The sequence below is a fragment of the Sander vitreus genome, chromosome 8, assembly GCF_031162955.1.
Source record: "Sander vitreus isolate 19-12246 chromosome 8, sanVit1, whole genome shotgun sequence".
In the NCBI taxonomy this organism is placed as follows: Eukaryota; Metazoa; Chordata; class Actinopteri; order Perciformes; family Percidae; genus Sander; species Sander vitreus.
In genome coordinates, this window is record NC_135862.1 from 36,111,080 (window position 1) to 36,128,638 (window position 17,559).

The 17,559-nt window shown below is 42.1% G+C and overlaps 3 protein-coding genes and 1 long non-coding RNA gene across 5 annotated transcripts in view; 3 read left to right on the forward strand and 1 right to left on the reverse strand.

Moving 5' to 3' along the window:
• znf276 (zinc finger protein 276) overlaps positions 1-3,886 on the reverse strand; it is a 9,333-nt gene extending 5,447 nt beyond the window's left edge. Inside the window, exons 1-5 of one of the 2 annotated variants that reach the window (XM_078258024.1) lie at positions 3,637-3,886; positions 2,395-2,710; positions 2,237-2,277; positions 1,005-1,409; positions 578-659 (exon numbers count right to left, since the gene is read on the reverse strand). In XM_078258024.1, coding sequence (XP_078114150.1) covers positions 578-659; positions 1,005-1,409; positions 2,237-2,277; positions 2,395-2,710; positions 3,637-3,886 — 1,094 coding nt within the window. Of the gene's footprint in view, positions 1-577; positions 660-1,004; positions 1,410-2,236; positions 2,278-2,394; positions 2,714-3,636 lie in introns of both variants that reach the window. The other variant, XM_078258023.1, reaches the window with a different exon arrangement.
• On the forward strand, positions 3,868-10,005 carry LOC144522727 (uncharacterized). The gene is made up of 4 exons (XR_013502431.1): positions 3,868-3,958; positions 8,821-8,939; positions 9,085-9,223; positions 9,372-10,005. It is a non-coding gene; the product is annotated as an uncharacterized LOC144522727 (long non-coding RNA).
• A 1,702-nt stretch (positions 10,006-11,707) lies between these two features.
• On the forward strand, positions 11,708-13,066 carry LOC144521629 (C-C motif chemokine 4-like). Its single transcript, XM_078256189.1, has 3 exons — positions 11,708-12,332; positions 12,421-12,547; positions 12,847-13,066. The coding sequence occupies exons 1-3, from the start codon at positions 12,266-12,268 to the stop codon at positions 12,953-12,955; spliced, it is 303 nt and encodes a 100-aa protein (XP_078112315.1). The 5' UTR covers positions 11,708-12,265; the 3' UTR covers positions 12,956-13,066.
• Positions 13,067-14,988: 1,922 nt separating this feature from the next.
• LOC144522728 (C-C motif chemokine 18-like) lies at positions 14,989-17,018 on the forward strand. The gene is made up of 3 exons (XM_078258025.1): positions 14,989-15,143; positions 16,018-16,141; positions 16,291-17,018. The coding sequence occupies exons 1-3, from the start codon at positions 15,071-15,073 to the stop codon at positions 16,385-16,387; spliced, it is 294 nt and encodes a 97-aa protein (XP_078114151.1). The 5' UTR covers positions 14,989-15,070; the 3' UTR covers positions 16,388-17,018.
• Positions 17,019-17,559: the final 541 nt, after the last annotated feature.

Genomic DNA, 17,559 nt, shown 5'->3' on the forward strand with positions numbered 1-17,559 from the left:
ATACCATTTCTTTCCTTCCCGATACTGATTCCGATACCTGATATTGGGTATTGCCCGATACTGAGTAGTACCGATCCGACACCAGTGCACATTTTATTAACAGCTGTTTACTACTAACCCTGTATAGATGTGATATGGTTGCTATCATTGTTGAATGGCCTGGCTCAGGCTAAACCCTTTTTTGTGAAACATGAACAAATACATACAGAGAATTAATGCCATAGAACTTTCTTCTATTATCTAATTTGAAAGTTAGTCAAAACGGAAAAAAAACAAATTACTTTAAAAGTAGAAATTAGAGATATTAAGACAAATACATCTGATTGACCAAGAGCTGTGACACTGTTCACACAAAAAAGTTGGCAAACTTTTCAAAGTAAAGGCGAGTAATTCAGGGGCTAAATGATGTGGTATCGGATCCATGCATAGACTTGTGTACTCGCCGATACCAGCGTTTTTCAAGCAGCATTGGAGGCATTTCTAAAACTGGTATCGGAACAACTCTACCTGAGAAGCACCCAAAAACTTGGAGGTTATAAGACAAGAGGAAAGACAGAAAGAGATACAGATGACTAACCTGTCAGACAGATCGCCGTCAGCAGCCCTGTCCTCCAGCTGGGACGGAGCAGGAGACAACGCCACCTCATGACCTGTAAAATCTAACGCAGGGGACACCACAACCACGTGAGTCAAGGATTCATACAGACACCACACAAGCCAGACCAACATTCAGAGGATGTGAGGGTACACAAAATAAATGATACTGTTAGTGTCATTTGACACTGATTTTGTGTTTGGAAATGTAAACTGTGATATTTGATTATTAACGCATGTTCCTATTTTTAGGATGCTATGAATTTGACTGCTAATGGATTACAAATGAGAAGATCACTTTTGGAGAATTGACATGTGAGTACCAGTGGTTTCAGTGGCCAACACAAACACTTATCTACAGATGATGCTGCGTCACACCTCGGGATATCATAAGCTATAAACAGTCTCACCTTCAGTGTTGCTGGTCCAGTCAGCCAGCGCTGAGCTCCGAGTCTGCACTGGAACTGCAGATGGACTGTGTGGAGCCAGAGAACCTATACTTCCCACTGGGGTCCTTCCATTCCCGCTGGGCTGCTCTTCCTCATCTTCCTCCTCTGACATCATTCCATCACCACTCCCTAATGCTCCGCTGCTGAAGTTCACCAGGTACCCTGGGTTGGTAGCAGTTGTGCACTGAGAATCCATGACGTATCTGTGACCATTGACGCAACCCCAAACGGCCTTCACGGAGCCCCAGCACTGGCCCTCCAGCACATCCTTCAGGTTGGGACAGGAGCGGCAGGCCTCTCCGTGGTGGTGAGCCCAGGACACCAGGCTGTGGAGGCACTTAGGGTCTGAGGTAAAGGACTGGAATGCTGAAAGAAAACCGCAGAATGTCTAAATGTCCAAAAATGTCCTAATAATTTTTCAGCATATTGTAATTTAAGTGGTCTGAGAGAAAACAAAACATCAGCATCTCCTTTTTGGATCTGTTTTCATGATATAGAACATCTAGCCTGTGACAGGAGACTTTGGCCAATCACAGGTCATTTTAGAGAGAGAGATGCGTACCTATTGGCTGCTCTGCAAATGCAGATGCACGTGCACACGTTCCTTCAGTGATAGTTCTGTTTACCTTAGCCAAAGGCTCAGGGCTGCAGCTAATTCAAGGCTAAACTATTAGATGAGATAGCCTTTATTGCCATCCATCTATATACAGTACATAGAGAAACAAAACTGTCTAAAAATGTAGTCAAGTTTATTGTCCATGAAGTGGCTATTTGCACTATTGCTATAACAGTCGGGAGAGCTGGTCTGCTGGCGTTTGCCTACAGGTTAGCATGAGCATTGGCTCGTTTGTCGTCTTTAGTTACCTCTCACACACTTTGGCGTCTCCTCGTTTGGATGACAGCATTAACCTGTTACCCGAGGCCAAAGCCGCAGCACTGCCTACTGCTGCCATCTGAACGCCAGCGGCGGTGTGAGAGCAAACATGAGCGTGGCAGGCGAGCTAGTGGTTTAGCCTTCTGCTCACTGTAGCTCACGGCTGCGGCTTATTCAAGTTCATGTTTATGTAGCTAATTAGAGGCTCAAATCACAGTATGTCATCTCAAAGGGTTAGGCCCCTGACCTGCAGCCCACAGACAGACCCTTCTCTTAATTTCGGTTTTAAAAAAAGCAGAGAAGAAATGCTTTTATTTACGTGTTGAGCCATGGTTTACTGAGGCATCTGGACATTTCTTCCTGAAATAGAAAATAAAAACAGTTTATTTGTAGATTTTCTGCCTGAACAATTGAGAATCCTACAAAAAGTACACACTTTTAAAGTCACACTCTGGTTCATTTTTTTCTTGGACTCACCAGCTTTTTAGGTTCTCTTTCCCAACTGGTGGGAGGTTGACTCTCTGCAGAAACCTGATCAGGATGCTGTGGCACTTGTAGAACTTGGAGTGGCATTTCTTGCAGATAAACTCTGATAATCGGGGGTCGCGGTCCAACTGGACCCCAACCAGTCGCTGGAAGTCTGTGTGGAATAAAAGGGGTGACTGGGCCGCTGAGTCGGACTCATTGTCAACGATATCAATGGAGTCCTGAGGCCACTTGTTGAAGGCGTGCCGCAGGCTTCGTGGAGAAAACTTCCCATGGCAGAGCCGACAGACAGCAGTTGACAGTCTACCTGCTGGGAAAAATAACAGATCAGTGTTTTTCCAAACTGTCACTCATGACCCAAAATTGACAAATAGAAGCTATTTCTGATGGGTCTCCAAAGGAAACTGAGTCAAGTAGGGGACCTTGAGGTCAAGTAGGTTATCTTAACTAGAATGAAAAGGACATCATAGCAAACTCCATTAAAAAAACCTGCAAATTAACATGGCTTTGTTTATGTCAAATGTGTATACAAAACATGGCCCGTCAGTGGTTCCCAAACTTTTTCTGCAGGGCCCTCCTTTTGTAGATAAAAAAAATATTTTCAAGCCACCCCCCAAGGGAGGAGAGAGAGGGAGAGAAATAGAAAGAGACAGAGAAGTGCGCCACAAGCAGCTGTTTCACCGAGACGTGCTAGTCAAGAAAACATAATGTGATTCGACTGTTGAATAAGGTTCCATAGATCAAACTGTGGTCACTACTACATATTTTCTTGTCTTTGTTTTGGTAGTTGTGGCGTTTGATGTATCGTCATCGTCTGCTTTACGTTTACCTGGCATGGTCTGTTCACAAAAGTGTCCCTGCTTTGCTAGCAGTGCAGCAGAAAGCATGCATTATTTATTTATATTTAGCGTTACCGCGCCCCGCTGTTATAACTCCGGGCACCCGCAAAATGTGGGAACCACTGGCTTAAGACTTTTAATTTACAGTTAAGACAATCACTTCAGCATGCATCTGATCCACTAGCAGCACTTTGTTAAAAAATAATCCACTTTCCACTGTCTACTACCACCAACAGAATAATTAATTATTGTATTATAATAATGTTGGTAACAGCAGAACATTACAAGGGAACAGACAGGGAAATATATATTGAAAATGTTTGCTGATAAGCAAAGCAACTATATTCAGCTGCCTTTTTTATTGAATGGGGTTTTCTGGTACTGAGACACTCACCTGAAGATCTAGACTTGCTCTCTGGATGTTTCTGTGTGTCGTCAGCTGCTGTCACACTACAGTCTAAGTCAGCAGTCTTGTCTTTTGCAGTGGTGTTCTGGTAGAAAGTGTCTGTGGTTACAGGGACAGTCTTCCGAGGTCTCCTTCCCGGTGGACTCTTCTCCTCACTGACACTCCCAGTTGTCTGTGTCCTGCTGCTCTGTCTCTGTGATGTCTCGAATGACCTAGGACGTCTGCTTTTCTTCTTCATAGTTTTCCTTTATACTCGTACACTTGTAGCAGCTGATCCCGATGATGGAGCCCTGCTGTAAAGATTTACAACGTAAGCCAAGTTCTTATGACTTTCTCTTAGTCTTAACTATGTTTGTATGATAAACAATGTATTATCTCTCTCTTAAAATGACCATGTCCATGTTTCATTAGTTATATAGTCTAAAAATAAATTCTCATTTTTCTTAGAATAAGCAACTCTTCCCTCAAACCTTCTGTGCACAAACTTTTCCCATTTAAAAATGTATACACTAAACAATAAGTTAACATGTTATGTTGCAATTAGCGGTAGCATTTATGTATATAAAACACATTTGGTCTGATTCCATTTTCGGTATACGTGTCCCAAATTATTTTCCAAAAACTGAGTGTCCCAAATGATGAGAGACTTATTTGAGACAGGTTGCCCTAACCCAAAGTTTTTTGGCAGGTTCATAATTAAGGACATTGTATGGGGAATTTAGGATACTAAACTGCGCGTATACCCCAGCTATACCCCAGCAACATCCAGTACAGTTCCATGAATATCATATAACGTTACAAAGGAAAACAATAGTAAGTAGTTAGAGTTAATGTTGCATTCAAAAACTTTATAAGCTGACTTGTAGGTTAATAAGAGCCTAGAGAAATATATTATTTTACATGGACGTCATTATATTTAACCCCATTTCCATTTATTTTCGGGACAGAAACGTAACTTTGACATTACGACACATTTCTGTTCACTGTTGTTAATTTCAACAAGCTAACGTTAGCTGGTTAGGCTGAGCAGCCTGAATGAGCCTGCTACGTTAATGCTAGCTACTTTCAAAATGTTGTGTCGTTATGAGTAATGCAGTCCTGTGGCATAGCCTACCGTCAGAGTATATAAATCCTAGTAATGTTGTTTATAACATAAAAGATGCTTTTCATGAGCTCTGTGATGTCAACGCTGCTCCCAGTTGTAAACATTGGAACCCGGAAGTGCTGATGGAACAAAATCCAGGAGAAAATATAATATAGCGCCACCCGCCGGCGAAACTACTACTAAGTAGTATAGACTGTTAATAATATACCGTCTATACTAAGTAGTGATGGCAGTCAGCACTGAAGCTTCCATACGGGCTTCAAACCATTAACTACAAGTACACACATTTGAACCACTGCTCCGAAGGTTGCTTTGGTACGGACAAAATCACGTGACATAACTTAACCTGTCCACTATCTAGCAGAAGATCATTTAGAAGCCCATCACTACTACTAAGCTTGGCCACGCCAAGACCCGCCCTTCAATAGCAGCTCGATTGGTTGGGTTTAGGCATTTGACCTCGAGTGGATCAATTCTTCTAGGTACACTTGCACAAAGTTTTTGAAGGAACTCGGCTGGTAGGTTGTTCCAAACATACCACAGATCTTCTGTGGATGGAGGCTTCCTCAAATCCTTCTGTCTCTTCATGTTCTCCCAGACAGACTCCATGATGCTGAGGTCAGGGCTCTGTGGGGGCCATGCTATTTCCTGTTTTATTTTGAAACTTACCTTCTCGTCCCATTTCAGATCACTTGACTTCCTGGTCTTTGTTCCTTCCCGCCTGTGTGATTACCATAGATTACCTGTCCCCACTGTCAGCACCTGAGCCATAACGCCTGTAAGATCCGTTCTGCGCATGCGCATAATTACGTAGTAGGAAACTAACAATGTCCCTGTGTGATTTGTACCACGCATGCGTTGAAACACTTTACGACCAAACATCACAACCTTTTTATTAAATCTTTATTATACAATAGTCATAGCTACAAACAATCGAGACTTGTCACTGATCCAAAACCGTGTAGCGACGTCGTTGTTGTGTTGTTTATGTTAATGTTTTTAATGTTGTTAAATTCTCCCCAATTCCGGGTCACATTCCTGCTGAAACATGTCCGATTGTGTAGTGTTTGGTTCAGAAGCCTTTATCTGCGATTTTTGACGTTGGAAAGTGCTGCTTCGTTCCACTACAATCTAACGTTAGCATACTCATAGCTAACTATTGTAGCTGCATGCTAACGCGACATAGCGGAGCATATATAGCTAGCTATATATGTACGTATGTAGCAGGACTTTGTACCGTAAAAAATCACCAATAAAGGCTTCTAAACCAAATACTAAACAAATACAAATACAGTAAAGTGACCGGAATTTGGGGCGAAATGTCCAGCATTGAGCTACATAATAGTTTGCTAGGAGTTAGCTGGTCTCTCACAGAGATCTCATTTGTAGCCCTGTTTTTACCTGATACTTTCATCGAAGTACAAACACATGAAGTGAGAGGTATATACATGCTTAAACTTTATTTAAAGCATGATTAACCTGAAGCAGGACGGATCATGACTTAAAACACCAAAGAAAGGCTTCTAGCTCAGGCTAGCTATCCATCCATCCATCCATCCATCTTCGTCCGCTTATCCGGGGTCGGGTCGCGGGGGTAGCAGCTCCAGCAGGGGACCCCAAACTTCCCTTTCCCGAGCCACATTAACCAGCTCCGACTGGGGGATCCCGAGGCGTTCCCAGGCCAGGTTGGAGATATAATCCCTCCACCTAGTCCTGGGTCTTCCCCGGGGCCTCCTCCCAGCTGGACGTGCCTGGAACACCTCCCTAGGGAGGCGCCCAGGGGGCATCCTTACCAGATGCCCGAACCACCTCAACTGGCTCCTTTCGACGCAAAGGAGCAGCGGCTCTACTCCGAGCTCCTCACGGATAACTGAGCTTCTCACCCTATCTCTAAGGGAGACGCCAGCTACCCTCCTGAGGAAACCCATTTCGGCCACTTGTACCCTGGATCTTGTTCTTTCGGTCATGACCCAGCCTTCATGACCATAGGTGAGGGTAGGAACAAAAACTGACCGGTAGATTGAGAGCTTTGCCTTCTGGCTCAGCTCTCTTTTCGTCACAACGGTGCGGTAAATTGAATGTAATACCGCACCCGCTGTGCCGATTCTCCGACCAATCTCCCGCTCCATTGTCCCCTCACTCGCGAACAAGACCCCAAGGTACTTGAACTCCTTCACTTGGGGTAAGGACTCATTCCCTACCTGGAGAAGGCACTCCATCGGTTTCCTGCTGAGAACCATGGCCTCCGATTTAGAGGTGCTGATCCTCATCCCAGCCGCTTCACACTCAGCTGCGAACCGATCCAGTGAGTGCTGAAGGTCACAGGCCGATGATGCCATCAGGACCACATCATCTGCAAAAAAGCAGCGATGAGATCCCCAGCCCACCGAACTGCAACCCCTCTCCACCCCGACTACGCCTCGATATCCTGTCCATAAATACTACAAACAGGATTGGTGACAAAGCGCAGCCCTGGCGGAGGCCAACTCTCACCTGAAACGAGTCCGACTTACTGCCGAGAACCCGGACACAGCTCTCGCTTTGGTCGTACAGAGATTGGATGGCCCTGAGAAGGGACCCCCTCACCCCGTACTCCCGCAGCACCTCCCACAGTATCTCCCGGGGCACCCGGTCATATGCCTTCTCCAGAGCCACAAAACACATGTAGACCGGTTGGGCATACTCCTAGGCTCCCTCCAGGATCCTTGCGAGAGTAAAGATCTGGTCCGTTGTTCCACGACCAGGACGGAATCCGCATTGTTCCTCTTCAACCTGAGATTCGACTATCGACCGAACCCTCCTTTCCAGCACCTTGGAGTAGACTTTACCGGGGAGGCTGAGAAGTGTGATACCCCTGTAATTGGCACACACCCTCTGGTCCCCCCTTTTTTAAAAAGGGGAACCACCACCCCGGTCTGCCACTCCTTAGGCACCGTCCCAGACTTCCACGCAATGTTGAAGAGGCGTGTCAACCAAGACAACCCCTCCACACCCAGAGCCTTAAGTATTTCTGGACGGATCTCATCAATTCCTGGGGCTTTGCCACTGTGGAGTTTTTTAACTACCTCAGCAACCTTCACCAGGGAAATTGACGACAATCCCCCATCATCCTCCAGCTCTGCCTCTACCATAGAGGGCGTATTAGTCGGATTTAGGAGTTCCTCAAAGTGCTCCTTCCACCGCCCTATTACCTCCTCAGTTGAGGTCAACAGCGTCCCATCCTTACTGTACACAGCTTGGATGGTTCCCCGCTTCCCCCTCCTGAGGTGGCGAATGGTTTTCCAGAAGCACCTTGGTGCCGACCGAAAGTCCTTCTCCATGTCTTCTCCGAACTTCTCCCACACCCGCTGCTTTGCCTCTTTCACGGCAGAGGCTGCAGCCCTTCGGGCCCTTCGGTACATTGCAACTGCCTCCGGAGTCGTCTGGGATAACATATCCCGGAAAGACTCCTTCTTCAGTCGGACGGCTTCCCTGACCACCAGTGTCCACCACGGTGTTCGTGGGTTACCGCCCCTTGAGGCACCTAAGACCCTAAGACCACAGCTCCTCACCGCAGCTTCAGCAATGGAAACGTTGAACATTGTCCACTCGGGTTCAATGCCCCCAGCCTCCACAGGGATGCACGAAAAGCTCCGCCGGAGGTGTGAGTTGAAAGTCTGTCGGACAGGGGCCTCCTCCAGACGTTCCCAATTTACCCGCGCTACCCGTTTGGGCTTACCAGGTCTGTCCAGAGTCTTCCCCCACCCCCTGACCCAACTCACCATCGCCATGGATCCAAGAAGAGTCCAAGTCCTTCCATGCCTTTGCATCTTGGACGCGTTTTGATGAGCTTTTCTGTTGTTTAGACGTAAAGTATTAAAGTATCCAAAGTGCACAATACTCCATTACTCCATTCAGTTGTTTACACCGAGTGCCTCCAATATGGCCGCGCATCCAGGTTACCACCCAGAACGTGACGTCGGTGAAAACCCTCTATTGTCTCCCCTGTCTTGTGTATTTTTGAGTTCAGTCTTGAACAATGTTAGATCTCAGTTTTCATTCACTACCAGCTTTGTGGAAATTTACAGAGACCCTGCAGGACCTGCTGTTCACTGGGAGAAAAAGGCCCAATCATATCATCAAGACAATGGCAGGCAAGGTAACAATCACCAACCTAAACTACAAAAAGGTCTCCAACAAGGATCAGGTACGGCAGGCACATATCTCAGTTGCTTAATTTACTTTACTAAAGAAATACTCAAGTATAGTTTATATCAGTTAATGATGTACATGCCATGTTTATATATTCTACTTTACTGTAAATAATCTGTATGATCCCCTCCACCTGCCAGGTTCTAGGCCTGACTAAGACGGCCAATCGGAATCGGGCAACACCCCAGACTTCCCGAAATGACCGCTCTTCACGGTCCCACTCCATCTTTCAGATGGAAATCGATGGAGTAAATGTTGGCAGGGGTGTCAAATGTAATTGTGAGTATAATCTCGCTAATTATGCCAAAATCCAAAATGTGGTTTGACTTGTGTATTTAGAATATCAAAACTCTGGTTAAGATGGATATCTTGCTCAGTTGTCTGAAATTGCTGCCAGTTCTGCATATTTGATATGTGCTCTTTTTAGAAGAGGATTTTATTCCATCCATCTATCCATCTTCGTCCGCTTATCCGGTATCGGGTCGCGGGGGGAGCAGCTCCAGCAAGGGACCCCCAAACTTCCCTTTCCTGAGCCACATTAACCAGCTCTGACTGGGGGATCCCGAGGCGTTCCCAGGCCAGGTTGGAGATATAATCCCTCCACCTAGTCCTGGGTCTCCCCCGAGGCCTCCTCCCAGCTGGACGTGCCTGGAACACCTCCCTAGGGAGGCGCCCAGGGGGCATCCTTACCAGACGCCCGAACCACCTCAACTTAACTTAAGGATTTTATTCTATGTGGTTAATTAAGTTAAACCTTTTTCTTCATTTTATTAAATATATACTTTGTTTTTGTGTGCATAGCCACTCTGTGCCTGGTGGACCCTAACCCCCGACACACCTCCTCACGCCACGCCCCTTTTTTTCTTTCTTTTAACCCAGACTGGTCCAGCTGCGGCCTGCTTGATTGTGAAAGCTACCCACCTCCCTCCCTCCCTCCCTCCCTCACTCACGCACGCACGCACGCACGCACGCACGCACTTCATCAGTAATACGTCATACTACATCTGTAAAGTGTCCTGCGATAACTTCTGTTATAAATAAAAGTGAATTGAAATACTTAACCCTCATGTTTTCTTCCCGTCAACATGAACTTGTCCTTTCGGGTCAAAATTGAAAATGAACTTTTTGGTGCTTTTTTTTTTTTTTTACTTTTTTTTAAAATTCATGTCAAAACTAATTTATATGAAATTATATATATATATATATATATATATATATATATATATATATATATTTTTTTTTTTAAAGGTATACATTATGAATATGTATACAAATGACTAGTAGTTCAGATCAGAGGATGTTGAGTGGATCACAGACTGGTATATTTCAAAGTTTAGTCTGGATACTGTTTTGAGACCTTTTTTAAACACCCAAAAATCAATGGAAGTAATCATTAATTTTACCTGCAAAGAATGTTATATGGGTTCCAAACCATACAACGTGCATCCATGTTATTTTTGGGTCATTTGGTTGAAAGAAACCCATTTTTCATATGAAAAAAACTTCAAATTTGACCCGAGGATAACACAAGGGTTAATTAATTAGACTTAGCTCCACCTCGACCTTATACAACATTATAATACTGTGAGTCAATAATTATAATCCAGTTATCCAACAATCACAATATAGGCCTACTAATAATACAATCATAAAACACCAACAGAAGCCGTTTTGTTGCCTAATGAGTAATCTTTAATAATTATACACGTACGTGCTTATTAAAGTAAATGTTGAATATAAGGTAAAACTTTTGCTATATATTATTGAGTATTCTTACATTTCTGCATTGTTACTTTTGCTTAAGTTAAGTAAAAGATCTAAATACTATCCATGACTTGTCATTAAGTAGCAGTGTGTCTGCTTGGGCTTTGTTTTGTTTTTTTGTGTAATACTGTACATTGTGATGCCTATTATTGATGAGGTTGCAAATGCATGCACAGAAGTGATCTAAATAGGTCACAGATGCATTGCTAAAGCTGGGTGTGTGTGTACATGTCTAAAAACAGCTGCGATAAGATCTTTTGAACATGATGCTATCTCATCACTTCGGTCTGCACCAAACAGATTTGCATGAAATGGGAAACTGACTCATGATAAACTGGTGATGTAGTAGGCAAAAAAACTTGAAACTAGAATTTAGTGCTTGGCATTTTGTTTGTCCTCCACTGCCAAAATATTTCAAGCATATATTTTTTTTCCAATTGTCACTATGCTGTGTATATTTTGTATGCACATTCTGTCAGACAGAGATCTCATTGACATAACCTGCAACTTTAAACAAAAGTACAGAGGCATATGTTTTCGGTCTCAAACAACTAAACCAACTGTAACATCTATCCTCAAGTGAGAAATGACACCGGACAGCTGCTCCTATTTATGTACAAACTTATCAACCCTCACACATACTGTAGGTCATTTTGGAATCTTACTTATTACTATTACTATTATTACTATTATTGTATTTTAAACCATGCTTAACCCTCTAAACATGGTTAAAAATTAGAGGTTGACGTAAACAGATCATCATATATATAACACAAAGGTACTAAGAGAAAGGTAATCAAAAGCAGAAAGTTATGTTCTGTGCAATTCATTGACGGAGTAGTTACACATTTTGGTAAATACGCTTCCTAGTTAGATGAGTAGATCGATACCTCAAGTGTATTTAGTGAGGGGTATCGGTTTTTGACCAATTTGGTTGTTTGGTGCTATTTGGATTGTGATTGAAGTTAGCTTTGTACATTTGAAGTCATGTTGCAGTATTCTTCTGGGAATGTGAAATATGTACAGTAAATGTGAAAAGAGAGATGACTTTAAGCTCATTTTATGAGAACCTTTAGAACAATATGTCCCTTTGACTTGAATGTAAGAATAAAAATGGGTTTATGTTGTTTGTACTTGATCTGCTCTGTGTAAAACTTCTAAAATGTATGAAGAACTTTAATGCTCATGATGACCTTTCCATGGACTAAAAATTAACCGAGATGTATACGATAAACGCGTGGAAGACTTTTGTTTTCTGGGGTAGGAGAGCTGATTTCAATCTAAACCGTGGCCTTTCCCTACACTGTTAACCTCCTTCCCCTAACTAGACTAGACACAGCAGTCGGTCGCAGTGGAAGTTCTGTAGGGGAATTCTGCCTCTTATGTCTCATCATGGAAGGATTATGATTATTTTTGGATGGAAAAGCTGACATAATTTCGATTCCACAATGGACAGGGTTTATATATATTTATCGGATGCAGTGCTAAGAGTCTATCACTGCAAAGGGAGAAGAAGAAGAACATCATCATCATCAACATCATCTTTTCACTGACAGCATGATGAAGACTCTCTGCTTCACTCTGGGGCTGCTGCTCACCGCCGCCTGCTGCTGCAATGCCATGCGTGAGTGATCTGTGTTTGTGACTCATCATCTTCAGAGTTTGCTCACAGACATGTTTGTTCTGACTCTATCCATTTACCTTCCTCACAGCTGAAGCTCTGAAGCTCAACACAGCACCTGGAAACTGCTGCTTCAACTTTCACAAACGCAATATACCATTACAGCGTGTGTCCAACATAACCAAGACCCACAGCAACTGTCAGAACCAGGCATTCATGTAAGTGTGTGCCTCATTCGTCTACCATTTTTTTGTCTTGTAATTGGTGATGACATGATGAATAGAAAGATGGATGACCAAGACCTCCAGACAGGCATCATCACAAAAGAAGGTGGATAAAGTGGGTCCTGATGAGCTACTCATCATCACTGATGTGATCAAAGTATTATTAGCACTTAGGTTATGATCATGACTGGTATTTATATCTAGCTACATGTAGGATTATGCTGTAGTTTAACCAACACATTCTGGTTTCAGTGGAGTGGAGATTTAGTGTTTCTCTTGTGTATGTTTTGCAGAGTCCAGACTATCAAAGGAAGACAGATCTGCTACAGCGGGACATCCCAGTGGGCTCTGGATGTCTACAATCAGCGCCACAACACCGAGGGCAGCAGTCAGCAACACTAAAGATGTATCATTGTATAATACTGTGATAACTCAATGCCTGATTTTGCAGACCTAAAGGTGTAAAGACTTTCTATTTTAATAAAAAATATAATTGATGTATTTATTGAGCTATATTGCTGGTTATGTGTATTTTCTGAGAAGAGTTTGTATTAGAGTGAGAAATAGACTCAAAGAATAATTATATGGGTTAAGACAACAAATCTCCCATGTCCAATTTATGCCTTTTATGAATTATCAGTTGGTCAATGACTGACCCTAACTAAAGACAGATAACATTGAAGATTAATTTCAATTTCCACATTTAATAATTCATTTGTTACATTTCACTTCAATGGATGTGGCAGGTCATCCTATCCTCATATATCAATTAACTAATTTTTTGTTTGTCACATGAAATCCTACGAGGTACAATTCCAATGAAATGTAATCCCATCAGCTCGTCAACTTGTGCATCATTCATCATAAAGCAGAATGTGTGTGTGTGTGTTCAAAAGTTCTGCAGCCGTTCCCGTCAGTCAGCGATCCCCTGCACAGAATTACACCACAAGTTGTTTTCTTGTTGTGATAAGATCAGTGAGGTTTTAATGTAACACCTTGGTTCACATGTGAAGTGCTATGTTTTTCTGCCTCTGTGTGACCACACTTTAATACGCCTCAAATCAGCTAAACCTCTGTCTGTCCTGATAGCATCAGGAGAGGCTGCAGGTCTGTGGTGCAATGAGCGAATTTATCTGCATGTCCCTTCATTTACTGCAACACCCGCCCTAACCTGGGACGGAAACGGTTTTTTTTATTCATGATTACATTATATTTGCTTGGTTCAGGAACACAGAACGTTGCATGGCCTAATATAAAACAATTAGTAGTTTATTGGAACACACATTTCTTTGTCTTTCTATACTTGAGAGGACCCTCATTGACATAACCCTAGTCTCGCTTTGCCAGACCTTCCTCCACAGCGCTGTGGAGTAGAGTCTGGCTAGTCCACACAGCATTCCTGGATGGGAGAAAAACGTGTTCTGGTTTATTGGCATTTCTTTGAACCAATCACAATCATCTTGGGAGGCTCTAAGCACCGGGAACAGCAGTGGTGCCTCTGCTAAATAGTCTAGGGAAGGAACTTGTTTTGGTGGAACATGTGCACGTTCAAAAGTAGTTTTAGTCGTGTGAGAGAAAACTCAGATTGGACAAAACCCAAGACAACAGATATCTGGCCTAAATGGGTGAAATCCGGCGGAATTTCCGTCGGCAGCGGAGCAATCCCGGAAGTGGAATGTCAAGGATGTACACTAACATAACCCCAACCCCTACCTGTACCTAATGGCACTTTCACTAACCTCTACATTTTAAGGAGTGGAACAATTTTGTATTTGACTTATATTATCCAGGGCTGAACTTTAAATTCAACCATATATCTTTCTGAGACCTTCTATGATTTATTAGTATATACTGTAAGTTATTACATGAGTTCAAATCAAATGTTCTGGTACATAAGTATTTAATACACATCTCAGATATTTTGAATATTGACACTACCAGTTGAATATATGTATATCAGAAATCAGAATCAGAAAAAGGTTTATTGACACAATGAGTACACTTAGAACCAACAGATATAAACACTCTTTTGTACCTGCAGCCATTCTACTTCTTAATGCTGTAAAGAACCATAGATAACTTATTGACTTACTATTTATTTATGGATTTACTGTTTTTTATTGTTTTTAACTATGTCTGCAAGGTAGGTAATCTCTGTATTGTGTGTGTGATTGTGTGTGATTTGTATACTATCTGCTGCTCAACAAATTGTCCTATTGGGGGACAATAAAGTAACTTGAACTAACTTGAACTTGAAATGCATATTGTGTCTTTTATCAACAGATCAAAAAAGCTGCACAAGTGTTGCTTGTTGGATTTCTAATCTCGACCCTCAAACTTCCTGTCACTCAAAATTGTGAAAACACCCACTCTGGCTGTTTCTTTTTTTTTTTTTTTTAGAATTGTATGGGACCATGAGAACATATAAGCAGCTATAAGACACATAGTGATCAGAGCAGATCACTTCAGACAGCAAAGACTGAAGAGCATCATCCCTTCTACACTTGTACACAGGACATGATGAAGCCTCTCAGCTTCACCGGGGGACTCCTGCTACTGCTCCTCACGGTTCACTCCTGCACTGCCATGCGTAAGTCTCAGTCTCCTTTTGGACCAGATTGGAGAGAGGTCTGTTTTCTGGATTAGGCTACCGGTGATTTTTTTATTTCATCATTTCATGAAATATACCTAATTATATACATTAGGCTGGGCAATAATTCAATATGATAATTTATCGTCTTTCAATGGAATCATATCGTGATGAAATCATATATCGAGATATTGTGATATACAATTACGTTGTCGAAATTGATAACAACATTTTAAGGGTTCTGAAGCACCCCTAGATTTGATCCCAGCACCCCAAAAAAATGATTGTTAAAAAAAAAAAAAAAAAGTTTGTGTTAATCTGTCGTGAGCTAAGGAGTTCTGCTCTAGGAATATCACAGCACCTAACTAAACTAACCCCAGAATCTAGATATCTAGATCATTCAGAAAAATGTCTGTTTATCCATAAATAAATAGAGAAATATCTGATTTAATTTGTAATAACCCCTGACCTTTGTGGCCCTGTGGCTCAGCATTAAAGTACATTTTCTAAGAATTGTTACTAATTGTTAGTTACATCATTTAATGTTTCCCCTATCATGGTGGTCCAAATTGATGTTAAAATGCACAGTTACTTAAGAAAATTATGTCAAAAGGGTGCCAGGCACCCCTAAAGCTCTGATCCTAGGATCAGCCCTGTCTGCGGTGAATAGAAACTAAAAGCTGCTTCTGCAGGTTTGGCTCTGATTCAGTCAGTAGTTATTCAGTGTGAGGAGTCAGTGTAGTTTTAAGAGCTGAACACCTCTCTTCAGAATGACATGAGAACACAGAACACACATGCTGACCTGTTGTGTGTTGAGCTCAGTGAATGACAGTGGGTAGTGCTAAACGATCCACGTTTTGTTTTGTCTTTCCAGCTCATGCGGTGAATGAAATAGCACCTGGGTCGTGCTGCTTTCAGTTCTTTGCAGGAAGGGTGCCACAGCCGCAAATCACCTCCATCATCAAGACTCACAGGAGATGTCACGAAAAGGGATTTGTGTATGTCTGACATTTGTTTATGTCACTTATGTGGCCAGTTTTTGTCTGAGCACAAAACAGAGAATGAAGAGAACAAGTAAATACATATGACTACAGTTCAAGGAAACATGGCAGAGAAATTGTTGAAAATGTATTTTCCTTTCCTACAGGGTCAGTACTGTCAGAGGGAAGGATATCTGCGTGAGCCAGAATCTGGGCTGGGCTCAGAGAGCTTTCGAGCAACAGCAAGTCATCAAGGACAAATGATTCTGTAGTCACACTGTGATCAAACGTGTCCAGCTACTCAACCTCCAGCTATCATAGAGCTCTGTCCCATCTTTTTATGATAATCAAAACAGATTTTTCCATGAAGCTTTGCACCGTGAACTTTCATGCAGCTATTTTCTATTTACAAAATAAACTGATATATGCATTCATGAAACGAAAATAAAAAATAAATATGTAGCCTATGTTGTACATAACTTAATCTTTATGTCACAGATTTGTATGCGACAGTGATTTTATTAAATTAGTGGTTCCAGCATTGTTTCAGCAAAGCTTTTGCTTTTAACTTTTCACATCTTACAAAGCAATTCATTCCTGTAATTATCTTTCTCATGTCTGAAAGTTAACGACGTCATTATTCAGAAGAGGTCACAAAACAGCCAATAAGGGCCTATAAGTGCATCATTCGTCACAATATATCGACAAAAGTGATCACAGGAGGTTAGCGATGACAAAAGGGAAAATATACACGTACATAAAAATAATTCTGCAGCACGTTTAATGCTCCGAGCATCTTCATTGGATTCAATGGTCCAATCTTTCAATATGAGCCACATCCATGTCTGCCTGAGCCCAGAAAATGTGATGAATAAATGAATTTGATACACCCCAATATTGGTTGTCTATTCCTTCCTAAGTGTGGCCTACTTAACTTAACTGCTGTAACCCTTACATTAAGCATTGCACAACCAGCTAAATGTGCTTGGAGAAAGACATAAGTGACACCTTTTAATAGCAGACATTGCTCTGCCCATTTTAGTTATAATTTTCCTATATAACTAGGCCAATCATATCTCATATCAAGGGTAATTCCCCAAGAGTTTAGTTTCTGTCACATGCTCTATATGAGGACACTGCCTAAGCATCACACACATATAGATGTATTATTATTAGGCTACTGAATAACTTGAAGATCTGACAGATTACATTTCATTGAAATTATATTTTATAGGATTTCACGTGACAAATAATAAATTGATTGATTTGTATGATTACCCTGAATTGTGAGACACTATTTATGGTAATCGGTGGCTATAAACAGCAGAATAACAGTCTGTCTCTGGACCAGTAACTCTAGACATTAACAGCAATGAAGACATTACATATTAAATCTTTCTTTCATTATTAATGGACACACCGCCAATTCAAACTCT